This window comes from Contarinia nasturtii, unplaced genomic scaffold (assembly GCF_009176525.2).
Source record: "Contarinia nasturtii isolate CC-2019 unplaced genomic scaffold, AAFC_CNas_1.1 Cnas_scaffold_745, whole genome shotgun sequence".
Classification (NCBI taxonomy): Eukaryota; Metazoa; Arthropoda; class Insecta; order Diptera; family Cecidomyiidae; genus Contarinia; species Contarinia nasturtii.
In genome coordinates this window covers 2,796,031-2,822,695 of record NW_022198093.1, presented here as the reverse complement: position 1 = coordinate 2,822,695, position 26,665 = coordinate 2,796,031, and the positions used below count along the sequence as shown (strand labels likewise).

Genomic DNA, 26,665 nt, shown 5'->3' with positions numbered 1-26,665 from the left:
ATCATTTTGAAAACAGCTTTTGCAAAACAAAATAAACTTTATGATAATCTATATGATAATTTTACTGCACGGAAATTGGTGTATGCGCAAAATAATTGGGGCTCTAATCAAAAAGTTTGTCTCAATATAAAAAACAATTCCGGCCACATTTTGAAGTGAATATTTTAAGTCAATTGAGTGTTTAACCCTTCCTTTCATCTGATAAAGTACGAAGTCTTAAATGGTGATGCCAATTTCCGAAATAAAAACTTTCTCTCCAATCAGATTAACAACTTGTGCGAATGATATAATATCAAATGTAATCTGTCTATTGGCTGTCAGTTTGATTATAGATGCTTCAATAGAGAAAGCACGACGACGACAAGCAACGTTGACATCAGCGCCAATGATAATGATTCAAGTCAAAGAGCAAAATGATGTAGCAATAGTTATGCGTGGCAATTCATGTTTGATTGACTTCACTTTTTCTAAAAGCAAATGACAATAATTTCAACATGAACAATGCATTATGTATCTATGAAGAAGATAGTATTGATGGATCATGTACAACACATTTGTAAAAAATGCGTATTCTCAACATGTAATACATGCATAGCGGAAATGGAATGGATCTTTTTCCGAGAAAGCAACATATTATACGTGAGCTCATTTGTTGTCGAGTTGTTAGCATGTTATTCCATCATCAAACTCGTCTGATTCGTGATTGTAGAACATTTCATTTAATGATATTTCGATAGAAGAATGGTTCAATTGAAATTGGATGTAATACAGTATGCACTTTGAATTATTCATCACATTATCATTTCCAAAATTCCATAATGTCGATGACGGTTAAATTGTGATAACATAATCTCATTTGTATACAGCTAACCAGAAGATTTTTTTTTTCATATTTGTTATAGAGTAAAAGATTTTGTAGAAGATTCTCTTTATATTTTTTATTTATTTTTCGACTTTTTACATAAAGGTTTATTAGATATAATTTAGACTACAGCACAAAAATAAAAAAGGCTGTCTTTTATGTTTAAAGCCGAAAGTTTAATTTTTTCTGATTATGTTACGTTTCCACTTTCTTCATTCAATGTTCCAATCCTTTTAGTACAGCTCTTATTTCCGCACTAGAATGTGTGATTAATTAAAATTTAGATATTTATCTACGATAGATATATTAATTAGGTAAATGTATACTTACGCTGCAGCACTGGCGCCTGTAGCAGTTTTTGAACTATTCGAAAAAATGGTCCAAAAATTAGGATATTCATTTATGTGAATGAATACAAGCAGAAAATGAGATATAAAAAATACCTACCTCAATACCCTTGCATACCATTCTCTGTGTGGAATATTGAAATATGATAGTGTATTGATTAAAATGTTATAATAACAAAAAAAAGGCAAAATTAGAAATTGCAATATACTAACCCAGTGCTTGGCTTTCCAGCTCTGGCAAATCTGAGTCCGCTGCAATATAATTTCATTAGTATGCTTGTGTTCAATTAGTTGCTTTCATTTTTCAATTGATTAACTTACTCGGTTTTCAATGTTTCGACACTTTGATTCTTCACCGCTGCTTTAAATTCCTCATAATTTGAAGGAGCACCAAGTGTTCTGTGGAATAATTACAAAGATATTTATTTTCAAAATGTATACGCAGATACTGAGCAAGTAAATATTATTTAGTTTCGAGCTCATTGTTAAATGTGAAATGTCATTTTTCGGCTTGTTTTTTTAAGGATAAACTTATTTCAAATTATTAACATCCAAATAAATGTGTCTTGTAACGAATAACGAAAGACGTTTCAAGAAAATCTCGTATCCCAGATGCTTACCCAACGATCATAACAGCGATCAGAGCGAAAAATATTAAATTGCGGAAATAAGACATATTTGTTGATTTTCTTTTAGAAATTGTCCCGGGATCGATTCTCAAAATGAACTGAATTTTCCTCATTTATCAGATTCATATTTATAGCAAAAAAATTGTAGACGTTGTAAATTACTTACGTCAATAAAATCGAATTTTAAATTTTTTTATGTCAAGGCAAGTTGTCGAAAAACTTATGAATGATATTTACACAGCTGGAATGTATTTTTTTAAAAAAACATCTTTGAATTTTAATGTGAAAACAAAATTATATCTATTGCGTCAGTAACAAACGATAGAAACTAAGTAACACGATCACAAAAAAATAAAAACATTTTTTATCTTTTGCAAGAAATATATTCTGTTCGATTTGAAAATTATTCAATGCGAATTTTTTAACACGCACAAAACATGTTCTCAATTTTTCATTGCGCAAGGAAACATCTAAAATGCTGATGTCAAAATCTCAATTTCAGAGACAATAATTGTAACCACATTCAAAAAGTGTCACAAAATTTAAGTATACTAAACAGCCGCTATTTATGAGATTCTCCCTTTAATCGGACGGGCACAAACAATTACCCGATACTGTGTGTATGTGTGTATGCAATCACAATTAACCACCTCCAATATGGTTTTCTTACAAAGAAAACTTGAAATTTATTTAAACAATGCATTTGCGCTCGCCTCTTCTCTAAATATACGTATTATGAATATATATCAACACGCAGGACAGGACAATTTTCTCTCTGAATTGTCATTCAATAGAAAATACGTACGAACTCTTGTATTTGTGCATGTATATGGGACCCATAATAGGGTTTAATCATACAACGCAGAAATACATGTAAATGAAAGTGGACAAGAGTCAAACTGAAAATATTTTGACAATAAGTTTGTCTACAAAACAAAAATGAATATTCGCACACATTTCTTTCTTGATTTGTATCCATCGAATTCGGAGTAGATAGAGAATAGATGGCTTTGTTGGGTGTAAAACTGTGTATGTATTTTATTCCATAGTACTTGGTAATAATGAGAATATTTGTTGATCTTTGTTGTTTGCAGTTTCGATCATTGGACAATGGTGTTAACATCACCTTTGTAGAGATATTCAATAAATTTCCCGATAAATGCTACATCAAGATTCCATCACTTAAGTCTGAATTTAATGCAAAGATATATTCACAATAAGTGTATTTAGCGCAGAATATAAACTTTAAAACTAATCGCTTGCATGTATGCTCCCTAATGAAAAAAGCGTCTACCTTACATATAACCTCTTTAAAGACAAAGTCTGCCTCGAAACGTTAGATGGCAGTACATCTACCGTGACGTCATTTACACTAACGGCTATGTATTGTTACTGTCTTTTATTTATATCAACTACATATTTTTTTCAACGGAAAAGTATTTCTTCTTAAATAAAAGTTTTATATAAATATTTGATAAATATCACACAAGAGACCTGACAAATTATTTTGGATTTCATATCAAGATATGAATTTACTATAAAAGCTAACTTGATTGAGCTGAACATAAACATCTAAAGGATTTTAAATGTATTCAGAAGGTTTCTGCTAAAATATTCCCATACTGGAAGTGAACTTTACAATTTCATATTTTGACAGGAATTAACAAAAGGATTGTCGAGTTGCAATGTAATGACTTTGTTTAAATAATTGTGCGAACTGTCGTCCGCTGTGATTAAAAGAATTTTTCACTTTTTTTTATATTTTTATTTTCCCTTTTTTTGATATTTTACATAAAGGTTGATTAGATAATTTCAACCAAATTTAGTTGTACTACAATTTACACCTTTTTATGTCTAAAGTCAAAAGTTTCGATATTTTTTTCTGCAGATGAACTTTGTGTATGAAATATTTCCACCTTTTCATCTATTCCTGCCAATTATCTCTACTTGGGTATTTTGGCTCTTATTGCCGCACTAGAATGATTCAGAAATATTAAAATGTTGAGATTGATTCACGCGGCGATATATTAATTAGGTAAATATATACTTACGCCGCACCTGCTCCGTCCTTTTTTTCACTGTTTGTTCAGGGAAGTTTTTTTTCAAAGATTAGACCATTTAACGGTGTGAATGAATACCATCATAAAACGAGATAGAAAAATACTTACTCAAGTACCCTAGCGTAGTATTCTCTGTGTGAAATATTCAAATATAATAGTGTATTGATTAAAATGAATAGTTAATAAGCCAGGATTAAGGATTTTGAATGTTAAATTTAGAAAAATGGCACCGGAATTAACAATTAACCGTTTGTTTTGTAAGGCCAAATCTTTCTTAATTTTAGCATGAATTTTCCCATGTTGGTGTTCAAAACATTTTTTTAAAAAACCATAAAAATAACAAATAAAATAATTTGGAATACTTACGCAGTTTCATACCGTTTATTATCCAGAGCTCTGTTTCCGCTGAAATATAATTTCATTAATAAGCTTTAATATTAGTGGCTTACATTAATAAATTCATGAACGTACTCTTCACTCAATCTTTGGACAGATAACTCTTTTGTCAGGTTATTGAAGTAATCAAAATCCCTTTAAAAAAATATTAGTTGAAAATTCAATTCGCAAATTCCGTTATCCAAATGTAATCAAATACTTTACTTGGGTATTTTATCTCTTATTGCCGCACTAGAATGATTCAGAAACATTAAAATTTGGAGATTCATTTACGCGGCGATATATATATATATAGTAAATGTATACTTACGCCACAATAGATCCACCATTTTTTGTACTGTTCGATCAGGGACGAAAAATTGTTCAAAAATTAAAACATTTATATGCGTGAATGAATGCCAGCAGATACTTACTCCAATACTCGCGCGTACCATTCTCTGTGTGGAATATAAAAATTTATAAGTGTATTGATTAAAATTAATAGTTATTATAATAATTAAAAAAAAGTCAAAAGCAAAGAATAATAAATCGATATACTTACGCAGTGTCGTACTTTCCAGCATCCACACATCTGTGTCCGCTGTAATATAATTTCATTAATACGCTTGTGTTCAATTAGTTGCTTACATTTTTGAATTGATGAACATACTCTTTACCCAATGTTGCGATATTTTCTTTTTTTACCATGTCGTTGAATTCCTTAAAACTTAAAAAAACCAAAGATTTAAGTTTAATTAACAAGTTATATAAAGTTAGTTTTGCATCAGAAACACATATGCCCTCTGCCGTTTACAAACAAACATCGATCACACATTGGTCGATTTTCAGAAGTTTTATACTCACTCATTACCAAGTGCTCTGTAAAATAATTACAAATGTTTTTATTTTAAAATATATACCGAACAAGTAATCTAATTTGAGACTCAACAGCCAAATAAACTGAATAATACTATTTTTTTGTCATTTTTGGGATACAAAAAATATTTTTTAGTATTATTTTCCAATTAAAACTTTCAACTAATAGTTAATCAATTGAATTTTTGAATTGAATGACTATAGAGTGTTCGTCTTGTTCTTTAAATTCAGAAAATCAATTGGTCTCAAGTCATTTATTGCTCAAAACCAAAAATTTTAATTAATCAGTCTATTTGAAAATTTAAAACGTCAAGGGTTAGGTAGAACTTTGGTTTCAAACTCAATTAATTGAGCAAAAGTTATTTTTCGCCCCTGTTCTTAATGAAGCTTGAGCTTGTAATGAATCTAATAAGAAACGATCCAAGAAATTCACGTCTCTTCAGATACTTACCCAATGATCATCAAAGCGACCAACGCGAAAAACAGTAGACTACGGAAAACACCCATCTTTTTCTATTTATTTTTTATTTGTCCTGTGATCGATTCCCAACATGAACTGAATTTTCTTTGTATCTCAGCTCTGTATTTATAGTAAAATGTTTGTAAACGTGTCAACGTGTGTAAATAGCACGTTTAGGATCGTTCAAAAAAAAATTTAATTTACGCAAATTTAGAATTTCCATGGGGCAAATCATTAGTGAAATCTTTTCAAAAACTAGCTGTACTTGAATTTAATGATTGACACCATTGGAATTTCACAATGTGTATCACACGTATACTCTATTAAAAATCATCGTAGTGTCGCCAACTAATCTTTCTCAAATTAACTTGTGAACAAATGAATTTCCAAATGGTCAATTGATTTTAAAATCCAAAAGGTTTAAAATTTTGGACTAGCATGAGTCCAAGGGGCAAAGCAGTACTAGAACAATGACATTGATGCAAAATTAATGCCAATAGAAAATAATGTCAACCATACGTCAAATCTACCAATGCAGAGTAGCTGCGTTGTTTACGTCACAGTAACGTACTTCACTTTTCTTCTCACCATCGTACGTACAGCGGAATCGAAGCCATGTTAGGCTGTACGCGCATATTCGATGCGTTTACAATTTTAGGAAGATTTATTATTTATATTCACATTGAAATTATGTTTATAATAAAAATATGCTAAAGTTTTTAAAAAGAAGCAATACGCATTCAAGGAAGAAAAAGTATGTTTGACATTATTTTTCTACACATAGCATTAGGTGGTATTAAGTGGCATTATATGTATATTTTTTGGCATTAACTTTGCATTAGAATCATTATTCAAGTACTGCTTTGCCCCTTGCATGAGTCTCATCGGTAAATAATGATAATTACATGATGACTTCAAATAGAAAGTGATATTTGCACAGCTTGGATGTAATAAAAATATTGACAATACTTTGTTTATGTGAAAATAAAATTATTGGTAACACGAACATGAAAAATAAGCACATTTTCGTTCTTTCGGATAAATAAATTCCTTTTCATTTGAGAAAAACACTTTAAAATCATGAACAAATACGCATTAGCTTTAAACGAATTCTCTAACACGCTCAAGTTGAGCGGCTCAACAGATGTTATAAACTTTCCGTTGTAAACCGAATTTTTAGATGATATTTGGACATCCAATATGCTAATGTGAGTGAAAAATATCTGATTGTGCTGATTCCGAATTTCGGGGTTTCAGGTAAAAAAAAAATCACACCTTTTGTTCTACGGCCTGAAATATTGATATTCTGATTCTAGAGGACCTTTCCAACGACTTCCTAACCGTCGAAATCGGTTAATCCATTCGAAAAATTTATTATTTTAAAATTTCATATAATTTTCTAATGAAAAATCAAAATGGTTGTCTGTGCGCGATTTTGCGTACTCGAGTCTGATCTTTTTGAAACTTTCTGTGATTAAAGTACACAAAAAACTAAGACTTTTTTGTTCCGGAACTTTTCGATTTGGCCGCAATGATGGCCGTGGCCGGCCACTAAAAGTCACTTTTTGATTTTTGTCCCTACGGTCACCGGGTTGCCTCCATGTGACACACCCCGGACATATGCATATCTTTGGAAAGGTCTTGAGATGAGCTATCGAATGGTACCATTTGCGGTCAAAAAATTGGGGTGGCCAAATTGGCCAAAAACCAAAAAAATTACCGTTCGGCAGGACATATAACGTCCATTACCTCGAAAACAAGCTCATCGATTTTTTTTTTTGAAAATTTCACCGATTTTAGGCACAAGTCTAAGCTATAATATGCCGCATAGCTCATATCCCAGAAAAATCTTGTTTTCAAGATATGGCCTTCGATGGTGCAAATATGGCCCAAAATAGCCATTTTTTCATACGGTCACTGTGGCACCTAGACTTGACGTATATTCGGAACGTTGCATTGCGTCATCAGTCCATAATGACAGTAAAAAGAGAGGAATTTCTGCAACGTTTTGAATGTTCAAATGTATATTAAGTTTTTATTCACAGTACACAGAAAAATATTCTATCATTTATTTTCGTCACAAAATTGATATCAGAAATTTTGTGTTTCACATTTTGGTTTCGTCACTCGCTCTTCACCTCGTCGGAGGTTTTTTATTTGATAGAATATACAACAATTGCATTTAAAGTAAATAAATTGGAACTGTATTTTGTGCACATATTAATGTTTGCATAAATAATTTTTGAATTGAATATGTGCGTTTGTATGGTTTCGAATAATTTATGATAGTGTTTCATATAAATAAAGTGATGGCGCGTAAATTACCAGTTTCCGTAACACTTTACCGAATCTGCATGCATTAACATTAATACAGCTACTGTAAATCTGTGCACAATGACTGAATGAGAATTGAGGAAATTGACAATGATTTGTCGATGTAAATATTAAATAAATTTCGATGCAAATCTACTTGACAATTGCCATAAGTGATTGTGTTCACAGTATGGTAGGTCGGTGCTCATTGTTCATCACCTATCTACCTCATCAGACGCTCGCTATCTGCATCAATTTCTGTTGTCAACGATGCCAAAATCTCAGTGGGTTCCTATATAAACTAGCTTATTAAGCTGTACGAATAGCAAATTCACACTGATGCAACACACTCTAATTGAATAGGGTGAATAATTATTTTGAACGTTCGAACCACAGGATTAATTCGGAAAACCCCCACTGTGTTCAAGTAAGTCAACTAAATTTCTTCTTTTTTGTGCTTTTTGTGCACAAGATAGAATGAAGAGACATACAAGCTACATTTCAAACTTAATCAAAATACGTGCGCACACAAAAGTGTGGCATTTAAACCACCCACCGTATGTTCTCTTGTTTGAATTTACAAACACGCACACAATACAGAGAGCGATATCGAGAAAGAGAGGAAAGAAGAGAAAGACATTCATTCGAAGTCAAAATATGTTGTAAAAAATATCCAAAATTGAGATTGTCAGCTTGTTTGTCTTAAATCGCACCCACAACCAAAAACTAACAACTGTAGAAAACATTAATTTTCTTACTCTTCTTGTGTACGGCTGAAAATGTTCGGTTCAAAATGATTTATGACCATTTAGGAGAGTTACGCTAATGCACACGGTTGTACATTATCCGGTACTCAATGTCGTTGTCATATTTCTCATATAAGTAAATGTCTCCAAGTTAATTTACATATTTTAGCAAAATTCATGCATAATTTCATGCTCAACGTCAACAGTTTGCTCATGCTAACCGTCTTATTAAATAATACGTCTGTAATTTATGATGGAGCACTTTCAAATGAAAAGATCCACGTTGAATTCAACGTAAAATTCATTTCAGGTGAGAAAATTGTGTGAACATTTGCGGCATTGATTTTTCAAAAAATGGTCTACAATGGACAGTCTAATTGAATATATGAGTGTGTCATGCCAAGCATTTGCGTGCAATATGCATATCTACTATTGCAATAACAATATTAAACTAAATAATTGTTTTACTTAATCAAAATGGTATCATTGCTGTTAGTTTTGAGTCAAGGGAGATAGACATGCAAACGCAAAATGCAGAAATTATCCCATGTATTTACATTGCCTAATCATTTTGAATTACAATTCAGAAACTAATGTTTCATGTTTTTCGGTTCCAGTTTTATGGCAATGCATACATGTTCAACATAAAATTGTATGTTCCACATTTAACAAATAGAGATGTCTTTTGAATTTATTATCAAATTTCATGCAAACAAAATTGCATTTTAAAAATCAACTCATCCATGAGCATAATAGTTTATGTTGTTGTTTATTGCGGTGCTGTTTTCAATTTCAACATTTTACCTCAATGGAAGTAAACTTAAGAAAACTAATATACATCGAAAACATTGGGATAATGCCTGAGCTCATTGTATTGCATGGTTGGAAAAGTTTTCGATTATTAAACTCGAGACAAATGAGCGATAGCATCATTTTACAAAAGATTATATGATAATGAGTTCCGTGACAACAGTTTATTAATACAATGAAAATATATACATGGAAAATCGACGCCAAGATATTCTAACCGAGTCTAAACACACTAATCATGTGTTTATGATGATTCAATTTAAATATACTCTTCTTTTTATTTAATAAGTTCATCTGTGATGTATACGCCCTTTTTTTCTACACTTTCCTTCGTCTTTACCATCATTCTTCACTTTTTTCTCTTTGAACGATAAAAATTGGAATGTTCCCGTGTCGTTTAATTAAATTGAGCGAACAATTTAAGTGAAAAATAGCTTTTGTGAAATGAGTGCATGAAGTTTGAATGAAGATAATTAGGTTTTTGATTGTTCACATGTCTTCAAAGGATATTATTCACTGATCCAGAGAATGCGTCGGATAAGCCGTAACGTTGATGTTGCTACGTTGGAAATTAAGTGTCTATAGGTTTTTGCGCATTAATTTTTTAAAAGTAAAATGAAGGGGTTTCATCAAGCAACGAATCTGCGATGAAGAAATTGATAATGATGACATAAAACAGTATTATATCAAAAATGTTGGTTCATCTGATAGGAAGAAAGAAATCAGCTTTGGGAAAATCTTTTAAATTATTATATGGAGCAACTTAATATTATGTCTATCGCTTAATGAAACATACACTGATTTTGTTTGCCAAGTTAAAATGACTCTCGCAGTCTCTCTTTCTCTGTCTCTCCATTTCTCTCTCAGTGTCTCTTTGTCATTCTCGTTCTCTCTCCTCTCGAAGAAAAGAGCATCTTTGTCTCTGTCTGTGTCTCTGTCTGTGTCTGTGTCATTCAATGCGGTGATGATGCCACATATCGTGCAATTTATATAGATCTTGTGGCACCATAAAAGATGCTTTTATTTAGTGTGCTGTGAGAAAGATATTTAATAGCATTTAAGTACATTTACAACTTTAGTTGAGATTGTGTTAAAACGACGTTTGTGAACGCGTGTTGTTTTGTTGCTATGCCGGCGCATTTGTTTTGTATGCAATGATGTAGTGTGTTTAGCAACCTTCCGGCGTTCGATCTTAAAAAGCTATGTGCTTGGTGCTCTTTTATGACGATAAATAGAATGTAACGAGACGGAAAATGATTAGATGAATTTTGTCACGTATTCAATAGGTGCAATTTTTTTTATTACGATTATTATACATCTTTTTCGACACTCTCTCATTCATCGATGGTTTTATTTCAGTTTTTGTTCACACACACATGCATAACATTCGTAATCGTATTTGTTTTTTTCTATATGTGTTCATATATTTTCACTTCGATGTTTGTATGGTGCTGAAGTAATTGTGTGTGCGAGAGCTATTTTCTCTTGTTCAATTGCGTATTTACAAAAAGCTATAAAGTAAATCCAATCGTCCTGTTTGTGGATAACTTTAGCAAGAGCGTGTCAAGCATATCAAAAACACACCCACACCCACATACGAATAGTGTAGTCAACATGCACTGTTGCACAACAATAATTCATAGAGTGTGTAGAAATGGAGTAAAAGAATAAAGATGGTATATGCAATCCAATTACAAAACGAGCTTTTGGTTTCGATCTTTTGAATTTTCGTATCAGTATTTCAATGTGTGCACGTTCAGGTCAAACGGAAGCAACGTTTCAATGCATGAAGAACACAGAAAGAAAATATCAGCCGATGCTATACGCAAAACCGACTGGTACGTGCGCTCATACGTTTTTACATCTTTTACATCTATTACCATACGATTTTTCGACTGTGCGAAGATACGCACAAAGAGTAACGAATCAGTCGAAAAATCGTATGGTCACTAGATGTAAAAGATGTAAAAACGTATGAGCGCACGTACCAGTCGGTTTTGCGTATAGCGTCGGCTGATATTTTCTTACTGTGAAGACCTGAGGAAATGAACGTAACGTAAATCCCATTCCAAACAAGTAACATGCATTGCATGGAATAAATATATGCGTCGCTTTGTGATAAAAGTACTTTTTCTATCCCTTGCCCTCACATTCTCACACTCTCTTTCTCTGTGTCCCTATTTCTGTTTCTCTTGGTCAATTTTTGTTGCTTGATTATTCATTATGATTGCAGCCTTCGAGGAAAAGATTTTTTTTTTTTTGCAAAAATATCGATATTTATTGATGCCTTTAGCAACTCCGCTTGTTTCGGTTCTCGCTCAGAAACTCAAATGTTTTCGTATGATTTCGATCTATATTTCCACTTTAACATTAAATGACAGTTTTCGATTTGTTTTTTTTACACGTAACCGAATGTTAATCGCACGACAATTCTGTTTAAAATACGCAACACGCGCACACATTCTTCTGGCACAAATTCACGAATACCGGAAATGATTGTGTCTGGCCACAAAAGCAGATGTCGAGCGATGCTCAAATTTTACGTTATTGTTTGCGAAAATCCAATCGCTGAATATATTAGTATTTATTCTATTCTCGTTCATTCGCTCACCCAGTGTCTCTCCACGCTGTCTGTCTTCATCTTGGATTTGTTATTGAACACTTTGTTTGTGTGAAAGGTTCATTTTATTCAATAAAATCCGTCTGTGCATTTCGAATATAAATGTCTTTCGTCACTCGAGAAACCGTACATGCTTGTAAAATCGAAAGACTATCGATCTGACCGCCGTTTTTTCACGTTTCTCTTCAACTAGTCGGAACCAATGCGTATCAGAGAACAGTGACCGGTTCGCGCATATTTCTATGCCTGATAGCTATGCTAAGCATAGCGGAGACGCAAGCCGCAACTCACCCGTCGCCATTCGATTTGAGCTATATTGTATGCGCACGGTCGTCTGCATAAACGAACATGTGCATTGTTCATATAGAGTGAACGGCGATGCGTCGGTTGCGTTTGCGGCTATGCTTGGCATATCTATGCTACCTAGCGTATTTAGGCAAGCATAGAAATATGCGCGAACCGGTCACTGTCAGAGAATAGTTGAATGCCTCGAAATGACATTTATCGATATTGATACTGTCTTCAGCATTTGATATCACATGAATTGTGTATTGAAAATTGATTCTGAATAATATTCTTGAATTTTCCATTTGCCCGATGCCTGAATATTTCGTGAGGTATGTACATTTTGTAGACTGTGATGACTCACCAGTGTGTGCGATGAATACTATTTATATATGTATTTGATTTGCCGAAGAAGCTGTTTACATTCATTGTTTCATCTCTCTCTCTGTTTCATTTCATTTTGTCTCGCATAAATCGAGAATAATCAAAATTGCGAATAGTTTTGGTTGCTTCATTTTCACTATTTTGCTTTCAATTTGCAAAATGTTCGATTCATTTTTCATTTGACATGGATTTCGTGCATTGTAATCCAAATAATATGATGGGTCTTCGAATATATATATATATCGGAAACATTAAGTACGAAAAGATGAAATGACAGCATTGAAATAAATGAGCCAAAAGGACACAATATAGAATAATATACGGAACCGGAAAATATTCTGTCATCTATAATAATGCAATAGTAAATGTGGTGTGAGATATTGTGTGCGAATCACAATAGTCTATATTTTTTGCGATTTGATCGCATTGCGTTCGACGGATATTCAAAGCATAAATCAAAAAGCGCATATTGTTATTGAAGGAGAAACAAATTTATTATGAAATGTCGAGATAAATCTAACTGACCAGTTTGTATGATGAGTTTACAGCATTCGTGTGGTACACAAATAGTAATATTCAAGTATCAATGCAAAAATTCCGTGTAAATGCTTACGTGTGACCTAGTTTTACATCTCCTTCCCTCCTTCCTGTCTTTAGCTCCTTCTCTAACCGTTTCTCTGTCTCCACGACTCCTTCTCTTTCGTTTTCTCTCTGTTTCTCTCATTGTGCTTCGCTTTCTCTGGAAATGCGATCAATTTGAAAATGGCCAAAATTGTGTTTAACACGCATTTTACATTTACACCGATTGTTATCTTTGAAGCATGGTTTCAAAATATGTAACCCATGCATAAATACTAAACTTTTACACCAAATAATCCATTGCGATAATCGGCCATTAAACACGGATTTATTTACGCAATTACGGTCAAAGAGTAGCGTACTCCGCACACACACGCGTAAGAAATAAATAATTGGAATTAGTGAACATTCAATTTAAATTGGGACAACATTCGATTTCATTATACCGCCACTGGTATTAGTATTCGAATCGCATTGCGATATCGCGATGTTTGTACGCGATTCGTAAGCACAAAATTCCTGAAACCACATGAAACGTTGCAATAAATGACAAGAAGATAACAAAAACCAGTCTAAAGATATTAAACAATAAAGGCGTCCATAAATCAAAAGCTTAGCAAAAAATAAAATAGAATAAATTCGGTTTGGCGTCGTCATCGTCGCATCGTGTGTTCTCTATTTAATAAATGCATGCGGCAATCATAGAAGCGATATCTTCACAGCATGTGACTCTTTCGCAATTTTGATTTTGAACTTTTACTTCTTTTTTTCCATCTTCTCGAGAAAAAACATGATTTTGCAATCAACTTACCGTGAAGCATGAATGTGAATCGAGTATATGCTGCGAGAAAAATAATAATCGTTCTCTCTTTATTTTGCTTTCTCAAGACGAAACGAAAACTTTGCACAGTGATTCACATTTTTATTTATTTTGATTTTGAGCATTAGAATGAAAGAGAGCGTCTTTAGACAGCGACGATGGAAAATCAAGAGACACAAAAATGAAAAATAAATTATGAAATAAATACACCCGGAAAATGAGCTCCAGCCATACTGAAGACAGTGGAAAATGTGCTATTGCAAGAAAATAGAATGGATTTCGCGGAAGCTTGGTCAGAGCCTACGCTTTATTCTATGAGCTCAAAAATTTAAACGAAATTATTTTATTGTTTTGACAATTTTCCACGCATAACGCGATATTTCCGTTTCTGAGAGTTCTTTTGCATTGGCAAATTCTCTGCAAAGTGAATGTGATTGCCATTGTTGGTGTGCAATGTGTACATGGCTTTTTCAACTCAAAATATGTCTGAATGGAATTTAATTTTAAAGGTTAAACAATTGAAGTGACAAGCGGAAAACTTTGCACTGGGCTAATTCGCTCGTTGGACACACAATATTCAATCTGACACTATGCTCGAGATGTTTTACACTGCAAGAGAGAAGAGAAAGAGTGAAATAGAGAATTTAAGAAAGTACACAATCTGCATTAAACGATTTTTATCTTCCGAACAATAATCACAAATTAGCAGTCGCTTTGTGTTTTTTTGCTTTTGACTAGGTTTATTGTAACAATTGGACATTTTCATGATAGTCAACAGTGATCATCGTTCGTTTTCCATTCGCAACATCGAATAAACTTCCTGAATCCTTTACAAATGAATCGAAAGTAAATTGCCATTGTTTTCATTTTCTTCATTCTTTTACTTCTTCATTTCGGAGAGATTTTGCTTATTTTCGGTTTGTTTGAACATTGTGTGTCATGCATTGAAAACAAACTAATTTATGAATGTTTTGTTCGGCATTGCAAAAACTTTTCAATCGTCAGAGCAAAAGCGTCGTTATTATCGTTGATGATTGTAAAAAAAACAGCGTCGAAACTCATTTTTGGCGCCGCTTTTGCAATGCTCAAAAAATCGCATGAATGCCCAAAGTTTTCACAAATAAATTATGGATATATTTTGATGAATTCGTGAGTTTTGTATTTACGGAAACTTCGTTCATTGTATGCGAACAAATATTTTTCCGTGAAGTTTCTTTTTTTTTTTCATTTGTTTTCATTCTTTTGCCCTGGTGGTGCTTTCTTCGTGCTAGTTTTTTTTTCTCTTCTTCTTTGTTCACATTTCGATGAACTGTTCGAATTGAGGTGACTGTACTTGCGGGCGAGAAGAGTAAGAAAATGTACATCGGAAAAATTGCATATTTATCTTGTTTCCAAAGTAATAAAATCAAAGTGATGAAAACAGACACACGCAAACTAAAACCATTTCGAAAATCATGCCAATCAGAACATTATGCGAACTGAGTGAGTGTGTTGAATGAGTTTATTTTGTACAGTCATCCAAAATTTCAAGCGTAAGAGACACAAAAGAGAAACAGAACTGAAAAACATTAAAGAAAAATCGAAAACGGACGAATAATAGTAAAATTTAAATCAAAAACAGTAAAAGCAAATAGCAAAAAACACAAATTCAAATAAATAAAATGGCATTTCGAACAGTGTGACGTAAACTAGTAAAATAGCATGTTAGATAGCAATCGACAGTGGCACAAATGTTTGCACAAAAGTCAATTCCCACTATGTCCCGTTCTCCCGATCTATCTCACGCTCTTCCCGTTCCTCCCGCTCGTTCATACGAAAATTCAATGTACAATATAAGATGTGCTGGTAAAAACAAAACAAATGCCAAATAGAATTTATTGAACTTTTGGCCCAAAACACTACAAATCAAATCGAATATTCGCATCGATATAAATTTGAATAGTTTGAATAGAGCGGCCAATGTGTGTGCGAGTTAAGTGTCCCATCACATCTATGGTGCTATTTTGTTCTTTTCATTCAAAATCTCCGAGGCCTTTATTTGTGGGGCATGGCATACATATTGTTAACGACATTGTACCTCATATTTTGCCATACAACGGCGCACAGTGGGCACACAAAACCGATAAACACTGAATGAAAACAATACACAAAAATCGAGAGCGAGAAAACAAATGATTTTCATTGAATCAGCTCAAATGGACACTGAATAGCATTCGAGCCCATGCTGTATCTAAACAATGCTACTATTTTCTCTATTGTCATTCCATGCACAACGTGCAAAATGTAAATAAATCGTTATCCATTCGCGTCGATTTTCCTATTCAATTTTACTTCCATTGGATCTTTTCAAAATATTTTATCCATTTTGCACGCGCTTCAAAGCGTGTTTCAATAGATCTACACTTGATAGAAACGCACGAGCTAAGCATTTTATATATATATATCAAGAATAACCGATTTAAAAGGTGTTATTCTTGCAATTGATTTCGAACGCATTTATTTGTTATTGAGAGAGAAAGAACCGCTGTATCGACATAAGTTTTCATTTCGATTTTTCTTTTCGCCGGACGAAAGAATTTTAGCACCAAAATCTCTTAACATTCAAAATGTGTTGAGTTAAAGGCTTGACCAGAAATCAAGATGAATTCAATGGAAAATGTAGCGTTGAATCATGAATGTCCGTACTCTACCTTTTATCCTTCAGACGATTTTTTTTTTTCAATAAATAAATCATTGTGCTGCCATCTTTCCTCCTTTAAATATAAATCCTCAATTCAACTGGTTGATGCCATAGTATGCTACGTTTAATTGATTCCAAATGAAATACACAAACGCTTAAACAGACCAAGTGGTATTTCGAGTGCAGGAAAAAAACGTTTTCTAGCTTTTGTGTAACAAAAAAAAGCGGAAAATTTATTTTCCGGTGCGGTTTTGACCATTTTCAAACGAAACGTTCTACAACTTTTGCCAATTCTCAAAACAATCAAAGTTTACGCGTATCGTTGTGGTTGAATTCCAGAGGATAGTGAACAAACAACAAAATGCTACGAAAAGTCGAATTTCACTGAAAAAAAAAAAATGAATAAAAAATTCCCGGCTGGTTCTACACCACCATAGAGTATACTTGGGTTTGTTTGTTCAATGGCTTGAATGGTAACATGTGGATATATCTTTTTTCCGGATAGTTTATTGCCCGTATTGAATGCATGGATGCTGAACAATATGTTTGCGGACTTCAAAACAAAGCACATCATGCATTGTGCACATATGCGATACAGATTTGGGAGAAAGAGTGTGTTTGTTTGTGTTTGGGTCAAATTCGTTATCATTTCCATTGATTTGGTTTGTAGTGTTTATCACATTGTTGCTATATGAGTGCGACACTCAATTTAAGAATGAAACACCAAGAAATACAGTTACAGAAGGGTGATGATAATTGTTCTACATTCAAATAAAAATCATTGACTTGAATAGATGTATGCATGTTCATCGCATTTATGGAAATCCAATTTTATGATCCGGACATCAAAAATTAATAAATTATGGATGTCATTGCATAGTACAGTGGGCACCTTAATTGAAAGGAACATTTGAAGATATGCAATTAAATCTTATGCAACAATATCTGCATATCAAGCAACTGAAATGAATATCTTTTCCTATTATCATAGTGATAGAGTAAAATAATCGGAGCAGAAAAACTGCAATGCAATTTAAAAAATTTCATGTGGCGCACCCAAAACTTTCTTCCACATTGTTTGTCCAGATACAGAGAGAATAAAGAGATAAAAGAGAGGCGAAGATAGTGAAAGAGAGAAGAAGAGAGAGAGGGAGAGAACGCGACAGAACGAGTGAATAAGTTAAAGTATCGAGGTTATGTTTACTCATGTAATAGCATCAGTGTTTTCACTTACTGTCTCCTGCGCTGTTACCATGCCATCTGAGTATTTGCCAGCTTTGCAAACTTTTCAAATCAAAAATTATTATATAAATTTTTCTCTCGCACTCAAAAGGTGCGCATAAAATGGACCCATAAACTATAAATTCCATTTCCTTTTCTGGTGTTTAAGCGTCTTTTTTATTCAAAATCTACGCCATCACAGTATGGATGCTTTCACTCTTTCCCTCGCAGGCAAACACCATCATTCGCGTCTAATTGTTCGCCCAAATAAATTATACCCAATCGTAATATGCAGCTCCCTTGATTGTATTATTAAAGTGCGTTGGTAATGTCTGCCCGATCTTAACAATGCACCGAAATGGAATTCGCAATGCGACCAGATATACAAATCACAGCCAGTTCATTCAGCTCTTATGGTGCAAGCATGATTACATTATGATATTAACCGAATCTAAACTACACCTGAAATTATTTTCCGTATTCTCTGGATAAAGTATTTGAACACGCATACACACCACACCATACCCACACACATATTTAAATTGCATATGTGCTCGTTGTTCGTACAAATATATAGAGTGCCAACCACCAATTTATGTGTGCCGCATGCGAGTATTGTTTGCGTGCATGAATGCACGTGATGCAAAAAGGTGTGTTTGGCATTTACATTGCAATAAACGGCGACAACTTATGATAAATATAGTTCAAACCAAGTTTCAAATGTCAGTTTTTGTTGAAGCTTTTACATCAACTGTTTAATTACTAAAATCAACAACGCCTGAAACGAGATGAAAATAAATGCATTTTAACAGATGAAACTTCATTTTATGTGGATAAATATGAGCGTAGCGATCTCATGGCATCAAATTTTAGCATATCTCTTCATATCATTGTGTTCATGCGGTACTTAGCATAAATTTACTTCAATTTTTTGGTAAACAAAATATCCGCATACTAGCCACAATATGGAAAAAAAACGAACATACTCACAACAAAACTGTAATGCACTGATGAGATACACATTGTATATGGCATAAAAACATTGTCATATCGCGAACATAACAAATATTATGACATTCTGTTTAAACACTCAATTAACCTGTGCGAATGGTTTATTTTTCATTTTTTTTTTCTCCCTCACTCTTTACATTCTCATCATTTTTCGTCTTTGTGTCATCCGCGAGGGTGCCATTTAAAGCTTCGAGCCAAAGTGTACATTTTTTAATTTCATCAGCAACGGCACACATTGAATTTGACACAAGTTCGTGAACGAATTTTCATTATTTGAAACCAATGCGTTGCTGAAGCCAGCGAAAAACTGCGTCTTTTCACACATGTGCATCGCATCGATTTTTGACTCATTTTTATCCAATAGCTTACGTGATTGACAAGAGTATTTTTATAAAATCAATTTCACCTGATGCACTAGACTGCGTACGTATTAAGAAAGGAGTCAAAAACCGTCTGTTTTTGAACACCGTATAAGAGCGCCTACAGTTAGGTATGCAAAAAGGAAAGAAGACCCTGGGAAACTGGGTTGCCACCCATGTCGAAGTGTCAAGAAAATTACATGTAGTAAATTACATGTCTTGTACAAAAGTGTGTCGAAAAAAATGGGACTTCCAGCAGTTAAGATAATTTGTATGATAAATTCGAAGAAAATGTTGAAAAAACAAACTGTTATCGTAATATTTATTTAAAGTTAGAAAATCATAACATAATCATTTATATGGCATGTTCTTGTTCATTGTTCATACCGGCAAAATCATAAAATAAATTTTCTAATGCGATGAATCAACGCAAGTGAAGTGTCATTTATTGCAATTCTTCAAAAATGCGAATGAGCATTAATAATGTTACATTTTCAAAGCGAAAACATATTATTATTCAACGTGATATGTGCACAAAATGTTTTTAAGATAAGCTATTTGCATTCGTTTGTCACGGTTTTTACCGTACACGTTTATCGGAAAAACAATGTACATTGCACAATGCACAATTGCACACAGTGTTTCAGTTTTATGGATTTTGTGCATAGTTTGCGTTGTTGCATGTTGCCGGTTATTTTATGTGGTTGCAACATAAACTTTAAAATAGCAATCAAACTTCATGCATTGAAAGTAATATGTTGCACATGTATAATATGTGTAAAAGTGCGTCTGATGCAAATTTTATTATAATATGGTTAAACACTTGCTCGGAACCAAAGTTTAATTTAATTTCATTGAATTTAAAGACTGCAGGGAAAAAGGTGATCTCTTTTATCAGCCACAGCTCAGTCATTTCTTTATCATATTTTACGTTTTTATCGCAACAAAACGACGCATTCATATCGTATTCATTCAAAGTTATTTCACTTGATAAATGTTTAATTATACCATTTTACTAGCGAACACAACCTTATAAAAATGGCTTAAATACAATGTAATTGAAGAATTGCCCCTGCGCAGTGTATCTGTCGTTGGAATGAAATCATATTCATGATTCAAAATACATCTCGACATTTTAAATAAACTCAAAAGTACTACCACTAATACCCTGTTACTTTTGAAATAGTTCACATTCCTTCCTTAGTATTCAGAAGGCTGTTCCAAGTTTTTCCATCTGTTGAATAGTTGGAATTTACTTAAGCTTTTCTTAAGAAGTTGATCAATTACAGTGTCAAACAACAACAAACAATGAAGATAAAAGGGACTTTTTTCTCACAATTTTTTATGCGAATCAAATCATTGAAATGAATTTGCATTTATTAAATTATCAACTTGCAGATGTCGCATATTTTAATTGTGCGTCAATTTCCAATGCATAATGTGATTTTTTGTATAACTTTCAATTGAAACTGAAACTCTAATCATTTTTTTTTGTAGAAAGGTATTTATCTTCAAAGTTTAAGTTAATTCCACGGCCAAAAATCAAAGCCATCCAAATGAGTGTTGTTACAAACGATTTTGAATACTTTGACGGGTTTATCAAAAATTTCGACTACACATTTTATAGGGTTTTGTTTGCTTGAAAAATTGAAAAAAATTTTTAAATAGCCCAATGTCTATTGTTCCGTACGTTCGGGGTACTATTTAAAATTTAACTGAGCCAAATTTATTCTTAAGACTTTAATAATAAAATGAAATACTTTTGATACATATTGTCTGCACATTAACTACCATCGAATGTGTGAATAATACGCATATGTATCCGAATTTGACCAAAGATATTTCTACGCAGCATTTTGCCTTTGAGCCTCAAAGTTTGAGGTTGATTTAGTCTGAATATAGCAAGATAGACCTTGTAAATTTCCAATTAATCGTCACATTTATGGTTAGATGACAGATATCAACGCTTACACAATTGGAATTCAGTTTGAACGTAAAATTGTCTGCACTAATTACACACTATGTATGCTATTCACACATCTATATACACAGCAAAGACATTTTGGCAACAGTGAAAATGCAATCATTTCAATTTAGACATATACAGAGAGATATTTTGTTCTTAATGAACGCTTTGTGGTCCAATTCAATTGGTTTTTGTCTCTGTCATCAGAATAACTACATTTCACAACGAAGAGAGTTACATTTAAGTTCCTTTTGTGAATTTCAGCCATTATTCGCAATTTTCATATTATAAATCGGCAATCACACTTCATTACAAACACAGACAGTTAAGATAAAGGAGAGAAGAGAGTGAAGGAGATGTAATTGTTAAATGCACGTTTCAATTCAATGGAATATTTTTAACACACATAATTGCATGGCCAAATGTAAAACATTTTCCAATTTTTACAAACAACAGAGTGAAAGCGAGCCGAATGAATTGAATTAGAGCACAGTGAAAATTGTTGGGTGTGAAACGTATCTGAACTCTATTGTGTGTTCGGAAAATCAATTTCGTTCAAAAACAAGCCATTCACATTGTCAATGAAAACCCTAGAGAAAATTTATAGAATCAATTTTCAAACTGAATGAAGATTTCAGCCTTTTCTTGTGTGCAAAGTGAACTTTTAACTTGTCCTAAAGAATGGGATGTTATTCAATACGATTTTCATGCAAATGAAAGAGTTTTAATCTACAAAATAAGTCTGCTTTTAATTGAAATGCAACAATTCAAGTCGTTTCAAACTATGTGATTGATTCATTTATTGAATTTTATTTTTGAATGCATCGAAGCTTTCTTCGAATAGAGGACGAAACTTTCAGAAAATACGTGCATTTATTGAATTTTAAAGAGTCTCTCTGATGCTAACATCGGTTGTTGAGCATGGATTTATGATTAAATCTGTTATTTCAAAATAATTCGATGTTTTATTGGAACTCGGAAAATTAATTATTTCAAAACAATCACTGCCAATGTGGTAAAAAAGTGATTGTGGAGCATTTTATTGGATTCGATATAGAAGTGGTCTTCTCGAATAACCAGCGGCAAAGATTTACATAGGGAAATGTGAGGGTGTGTGCGCCGCACAAAAACCGAAAATGCTGAATATTCACATTTTCCAGCATCGATAATGGGTCCACATATGAATGGTTGAGAAAAATGATGACTCAAATTATTTCTAATTTTCGAAAATGAAACCAGTGACCGGTTCGCGCATATTTCTATGCCTGATAGCTATGCTAAGCATAGCGGAGACGCAAGCCGCAACGCAACCGTCGCCATTCGATTCGAGCTATATTGTATGCGCACGGTCGTCTGCATAAACGAACATGTGTTTTGTTCATATAGAGTGAACGGCGATGCATCGGTTGCGTTTGCGGCTATACTTGGCATATCTATGCTACCTAGCGTATTTAGGCAAGCATAGAAATATGCGCGAACCGGTCACTGAATGAAACATAAAAAAATGTGCATTACTAAGAGTGAAACTTTATAAAACAACTCACAAGATCGATTCATAAGAAAAAAATATCCCAAATGTAGGCAAATTTGAATCATAAAATTTGAACTCGCAAGAGTGAAATAAAATAAATATCCATTTGGTATTTTTTTACGTTTCAATTATTGATAATTTTTTTCCAAATTTCATTCATAGTTATTTTTCCTTATGTTTCATCCTTCAAATTAGAAATATTTGAGTCATTATTTTTCTCAAGCATTCATATAGAGTGTATGTGTTGGATTATTTTAAATGTGTTAATACAATGTGGTTGATGTGTTATTTTGCTACAACGATGCATTATTATAGAGTCGATTGAATCGCCTTGTTTTCAAACCATATACACATATTTTATGCAGTTGGTTCATTTTAAAGAATGCACCTGTCGATTAACAATTTACTAGCAAAATTTAGCATGCTAAAACTCTATTAAGATGCAAATTTTAATGTACTCATTCATTTTGGTTTCAACAAAGGTGAGATTTTTATCGAAATACTTTCGACAATTAACAAAAGACCTTTTGTTTGACCAAAAATGTTGCATGAATTGAATTTTAATATGATGCATATAAATATTTTTGGTTGGTATATATATGTTTATGTTGAGCTGCTTAAATCATTGTTCAGTCAGATACAGCTTTTCCACCAAAAAACAGAAATTAATTTTTATTGGAATTTTTAAGTGTTGTTGATTGATTATGAATTGAATAAACCAAAATGCTTTCAATACACCGTTTTTTCCATTTTTCACCAAATTTAAACAATACATTTTTAAAAATCGTCAACTCAGGGTAACTTTTATTCCATGCGGAAATTTGTTTTCTGTACAATGTTTCCCTATTGAAACTTTTCAAATATTAATGTGTGTTTGTAAATATTTATTATTGTTTTTCCGCAAAAAGGAAGTTTCCACAAGTAATCAAACTCACATGAATGAATGAAAAGGTCAAAAGTGTTGCTAAACGAGAAAAAAACGCTTTCCATAAGGTTTATTTGTGTGAATATGTTGAATAAATAACACATGAACTACCAAATAAAATTAATTTTCGCAAAGAACATTGCGTGAGTCGACATCGCACTCAAAACTCTTTTGTATGGTCAATAGTGACATCACATGCAAACGGTTAGCGACAAAATGGTGAAAACGAGAAAATTTCTGTAAAAGAAAAAAAAATGTTATACAAACCAACAATTTACGTGAAAATTCACGGTACACTCATAAACTCTGGAAACTATGACAAAAACGCACGAATCAAGATGAAAAAGTGCAATGGCACGATGATGTCATATGGTGTATTCGCAAAAACTGATTGCAACAAAAAGTGAAATGACTCGGTTTTCTATGGCTTGTGAAACAATGATTTGAAAAAAGTTGTTGCTTTTTTATCGGGCAAGATATTGAAAAAATAAAAGGGAATACATTTTTTAATTGAAAAAAATTTAAGTGGAAGTTGTCGCCATGAATAAAAGTTGGTTTAGGAAAATTGGTTTTCAAAAAAACGTAAAAACTTGATGATTTATTCAACTTTTTTTTTGTGAGAACCGTCTCACTTTTATTTGTTGTTATTTTTGGTAATAATATTTTTAATTAATATGTTCAACAGTCTCTGGATGTTTGGTCAACTTAGTCATGGTAAAAATGGTCATTTTTGCGATCAAATGTCGTTTGATTTTACGTGAAGAAGTCATCGGTAATGAATCCACAAAGTAAACGCCACCGTCAAGCCATTTGTGCCGAGAGAACGCATCTAAAAATACATACAATTTGTAAATATCCTCGAAAACTTTACGATTTTACGTCTTACTTGCAACAGCTTCATAAATCGAATCTTCAGTGCATGTCGAATTTATACTTTTCACCACAATAGCTGCGGGTAAATTGTCACATTCCTCGTTTGGTATTGGCACTATACAAGAATATTCTACGCCATCGATTTTATTAAGAAATTCTTCGATTTGTGTCGGTGTTACATGCTCATTTTTACACTTGAAAAGTTCTTTTTTTCTTCCAACAATAAATAAATCGCCAGTCGAATCGAAACGTGCAATGTCGCCGGTAGCAAAGAATCCTTCTTCATCAAAATAATTGCGTGTTTTTTCACTGTCGCCAAGATAACGAAGGAATGGAAATGACAGCTTTATACATAGTTCACCGTCTTCATTGATACCCTGTCTTTCACCTTTTTCGTTGATTATTTTCGCAACACAACCGCTAATCAACTGTCCGACGCAATCATTTTTTGAATGATTGAGATTTGCGGCTATTGTTGACACCGTCTCAGTCATTCCAAAGGCGCGACAAAATCGTCCACCATTCAAATAACTGCCCATTTTTCGAATGGCATCATATGATAAATATGCACTACCACATGTATAATATTTTATGCTGAATAATTTGGCCGTTTCAATTTGTGGATGGTTCAGTAATTCAGCTACTCTATGTGGTGACTCCATGACGTTTGTCACCTCATAGCGTTCAACCAACTCAAAAAACCGCTCAGCAGTAAATGGACGCACATTCACCAATCGCGTCGCACCATACAATGTTGCCGCAAAGAGATACCTGATTATTGTTATCCTGTCCAAGTTTATGAGCCCCATTATAATGTCCGTTGATTTTATGAACTGAGAAAATCGTTGAATTTTGTCTATTACAGCAGCGTGTGATATACAAACACCTAAAACTCATCTTATTATTACTGGAGGATTTAAAGAAAATACGCATTTTCAACGATTAATACCATGATCAATTATTACCTTTGGTTTGCCCACTCGTACCACTGGTTTGAAAAATGAATGCTGCATCAGTCACACCGCTTACTTCTGTTGGACTAAACAAGAACAATGGTATAGTTTCTACACAGGAATGTATTGAAATTTGTTGTTATCCTCACACAAAATATAGATCAGAATCATTTCCTTCGAATATTTTTTCAATCGGATGAGTTTCGTCTAAATGACCATCAAACGTGAAAAATTCCACATCAACAATGCTTAAGTCCATGAAACACTCATTCAATGTAACATAAAATTTCAAATCACAAATGACATAATTTGGCCTTACAATACTGAAATACTGTGAATATTCCAACTTTGTATAGCACAATGGCAATGATGTCACCACACATCCCAGACACAATGCAGCAAACACCAGGGGCGGAACATCAGCTGAATTATCAGTTAAAACGAAAATCAATTGACCCTTTTTAAATCCATAGTGTTGAAACTTTTTTGCTGCACGAATTGTTAGTGTGTGAAGGTCAGCAAATGTTGTTTGTTTATTTGTTTTCGCACAAATCTAGTAAAAAATCACCATGTATTTTTAGATCATTTTTTCAATTGTTTGATGTTAAATTACTGTATTTTTGATATGGAGTGTAAATATACCTGCGCCACTCTCGATCCATTCACTTCAAGTGCATTCAAAATGACACTGCCCAATGATATACGAGGGTTGAAAATTGATTCTGTTTTTGGGCCACTCCATTGCCTTTTATTTTGGTCGTGAATAGTACGAAACATTACTATTTTTCGTTCGACAATTTCTCAAATATGATGTGTTAACTCTAACACATCATGCTATTTTAAAAAAAGCGAGATTGTTCCGAATAAAATTTGGTGTAACAAAAAAAGTATATGGTTAAAACGGCTATCAAGCGTTTAATTAAACCAAATTCATCAAGCGTTCAGAAAGACATACATTTATGCGAGCAATTGAATGATGC

The 26,665-nt window shown here is 33.1% G+C and overlaps 3 protein-coding genes across 3 annotated transcripts; all 3 read right to left on the bottom strand.

Moving 5' to 3' along the window:
* Positions 1-923: 923 nt before the first annotated feature.
* LOC116341729 lies at positions 924-1,966 on the bottom strand. Its single transcript, XM_031768972.1, has 6 exons — positions 1,830-1,966; positions 1,531-1,608; positions 1,423-1,461; positions 1,310-1,333; positions 1,193-1,225; positions 924-1,118 (listed from the first exon to the last, which is right to left on the bottom strand). The coding sequence occupies exons 1-6, from the start codon at positions 1,949-1,951 to the stop codon at positions 1,079-1,081; spliced, it is 336 nt and encodes a 111-aa protein (XP_031624832.1). The 5' UTR covers positions 1,952-1,966; the 3' UTR covers positions 924-1,078.
* A 1,628-nt stretch (positions 1,967-3,594) lies between these two features.
* On the bottom strand, positions 3,595-5,720 carry LOC116341701. The gene is made up of 12 exons (XM_031768934.1): positions 5,601-5,720; positions 5,138-5,152; positions 4,944-5,000; positions 4,836-4,874; positions 4,708-4,731; positions 4,605-4,631; positions 4,499-4,525; positions 4,370-4,429; positions 4,265-4,303; positions 4,007-4,030; positions 3,890-3,916; positions 3,595-3,812 (listed from the first exon to the last, which is right to left on the bottom strand). Exons 1-12 carry the CDS (start codon positions 5,654-5,656, stop codon positions 3,782-3,784), a joined length of 426 nt encoding a protein of 141 aa, XP_031624794.1. The 5' UTR covers positions 5,657-5,720; the 3' UTR covers positions 3,595-3,781.
* An 18,788-nt stretch (positions 5,721-24,508) lies between these two features.
* On the bottom strand, positions 24,509-26,507 carry LOC116341659 (4-coumarate--CoA ligase 2-like). The gene is made up of 5 exons (XM_031768857.1): positions 26,328-26,507; positions 25,835-26,238; positions 25,698-25,771; positions 24,746-25,618; positions 24,509-24,688 (listed from the first exon to the last, which is right to left on the bottom strand). Exons 1-5 carry the CDS (start codon positions 26,460-26,462, stop codon positions 24,525-24,527), a joined length of 1,650 nt encoding a protein of 549 aa, XP_031624717.1. The 5' UTR covers positions 26,463-26,507; the 3' UTR covers positions 24,509-24,524.
* Positions 26,508-26,665: the final 158 nt, after the last annotated feature.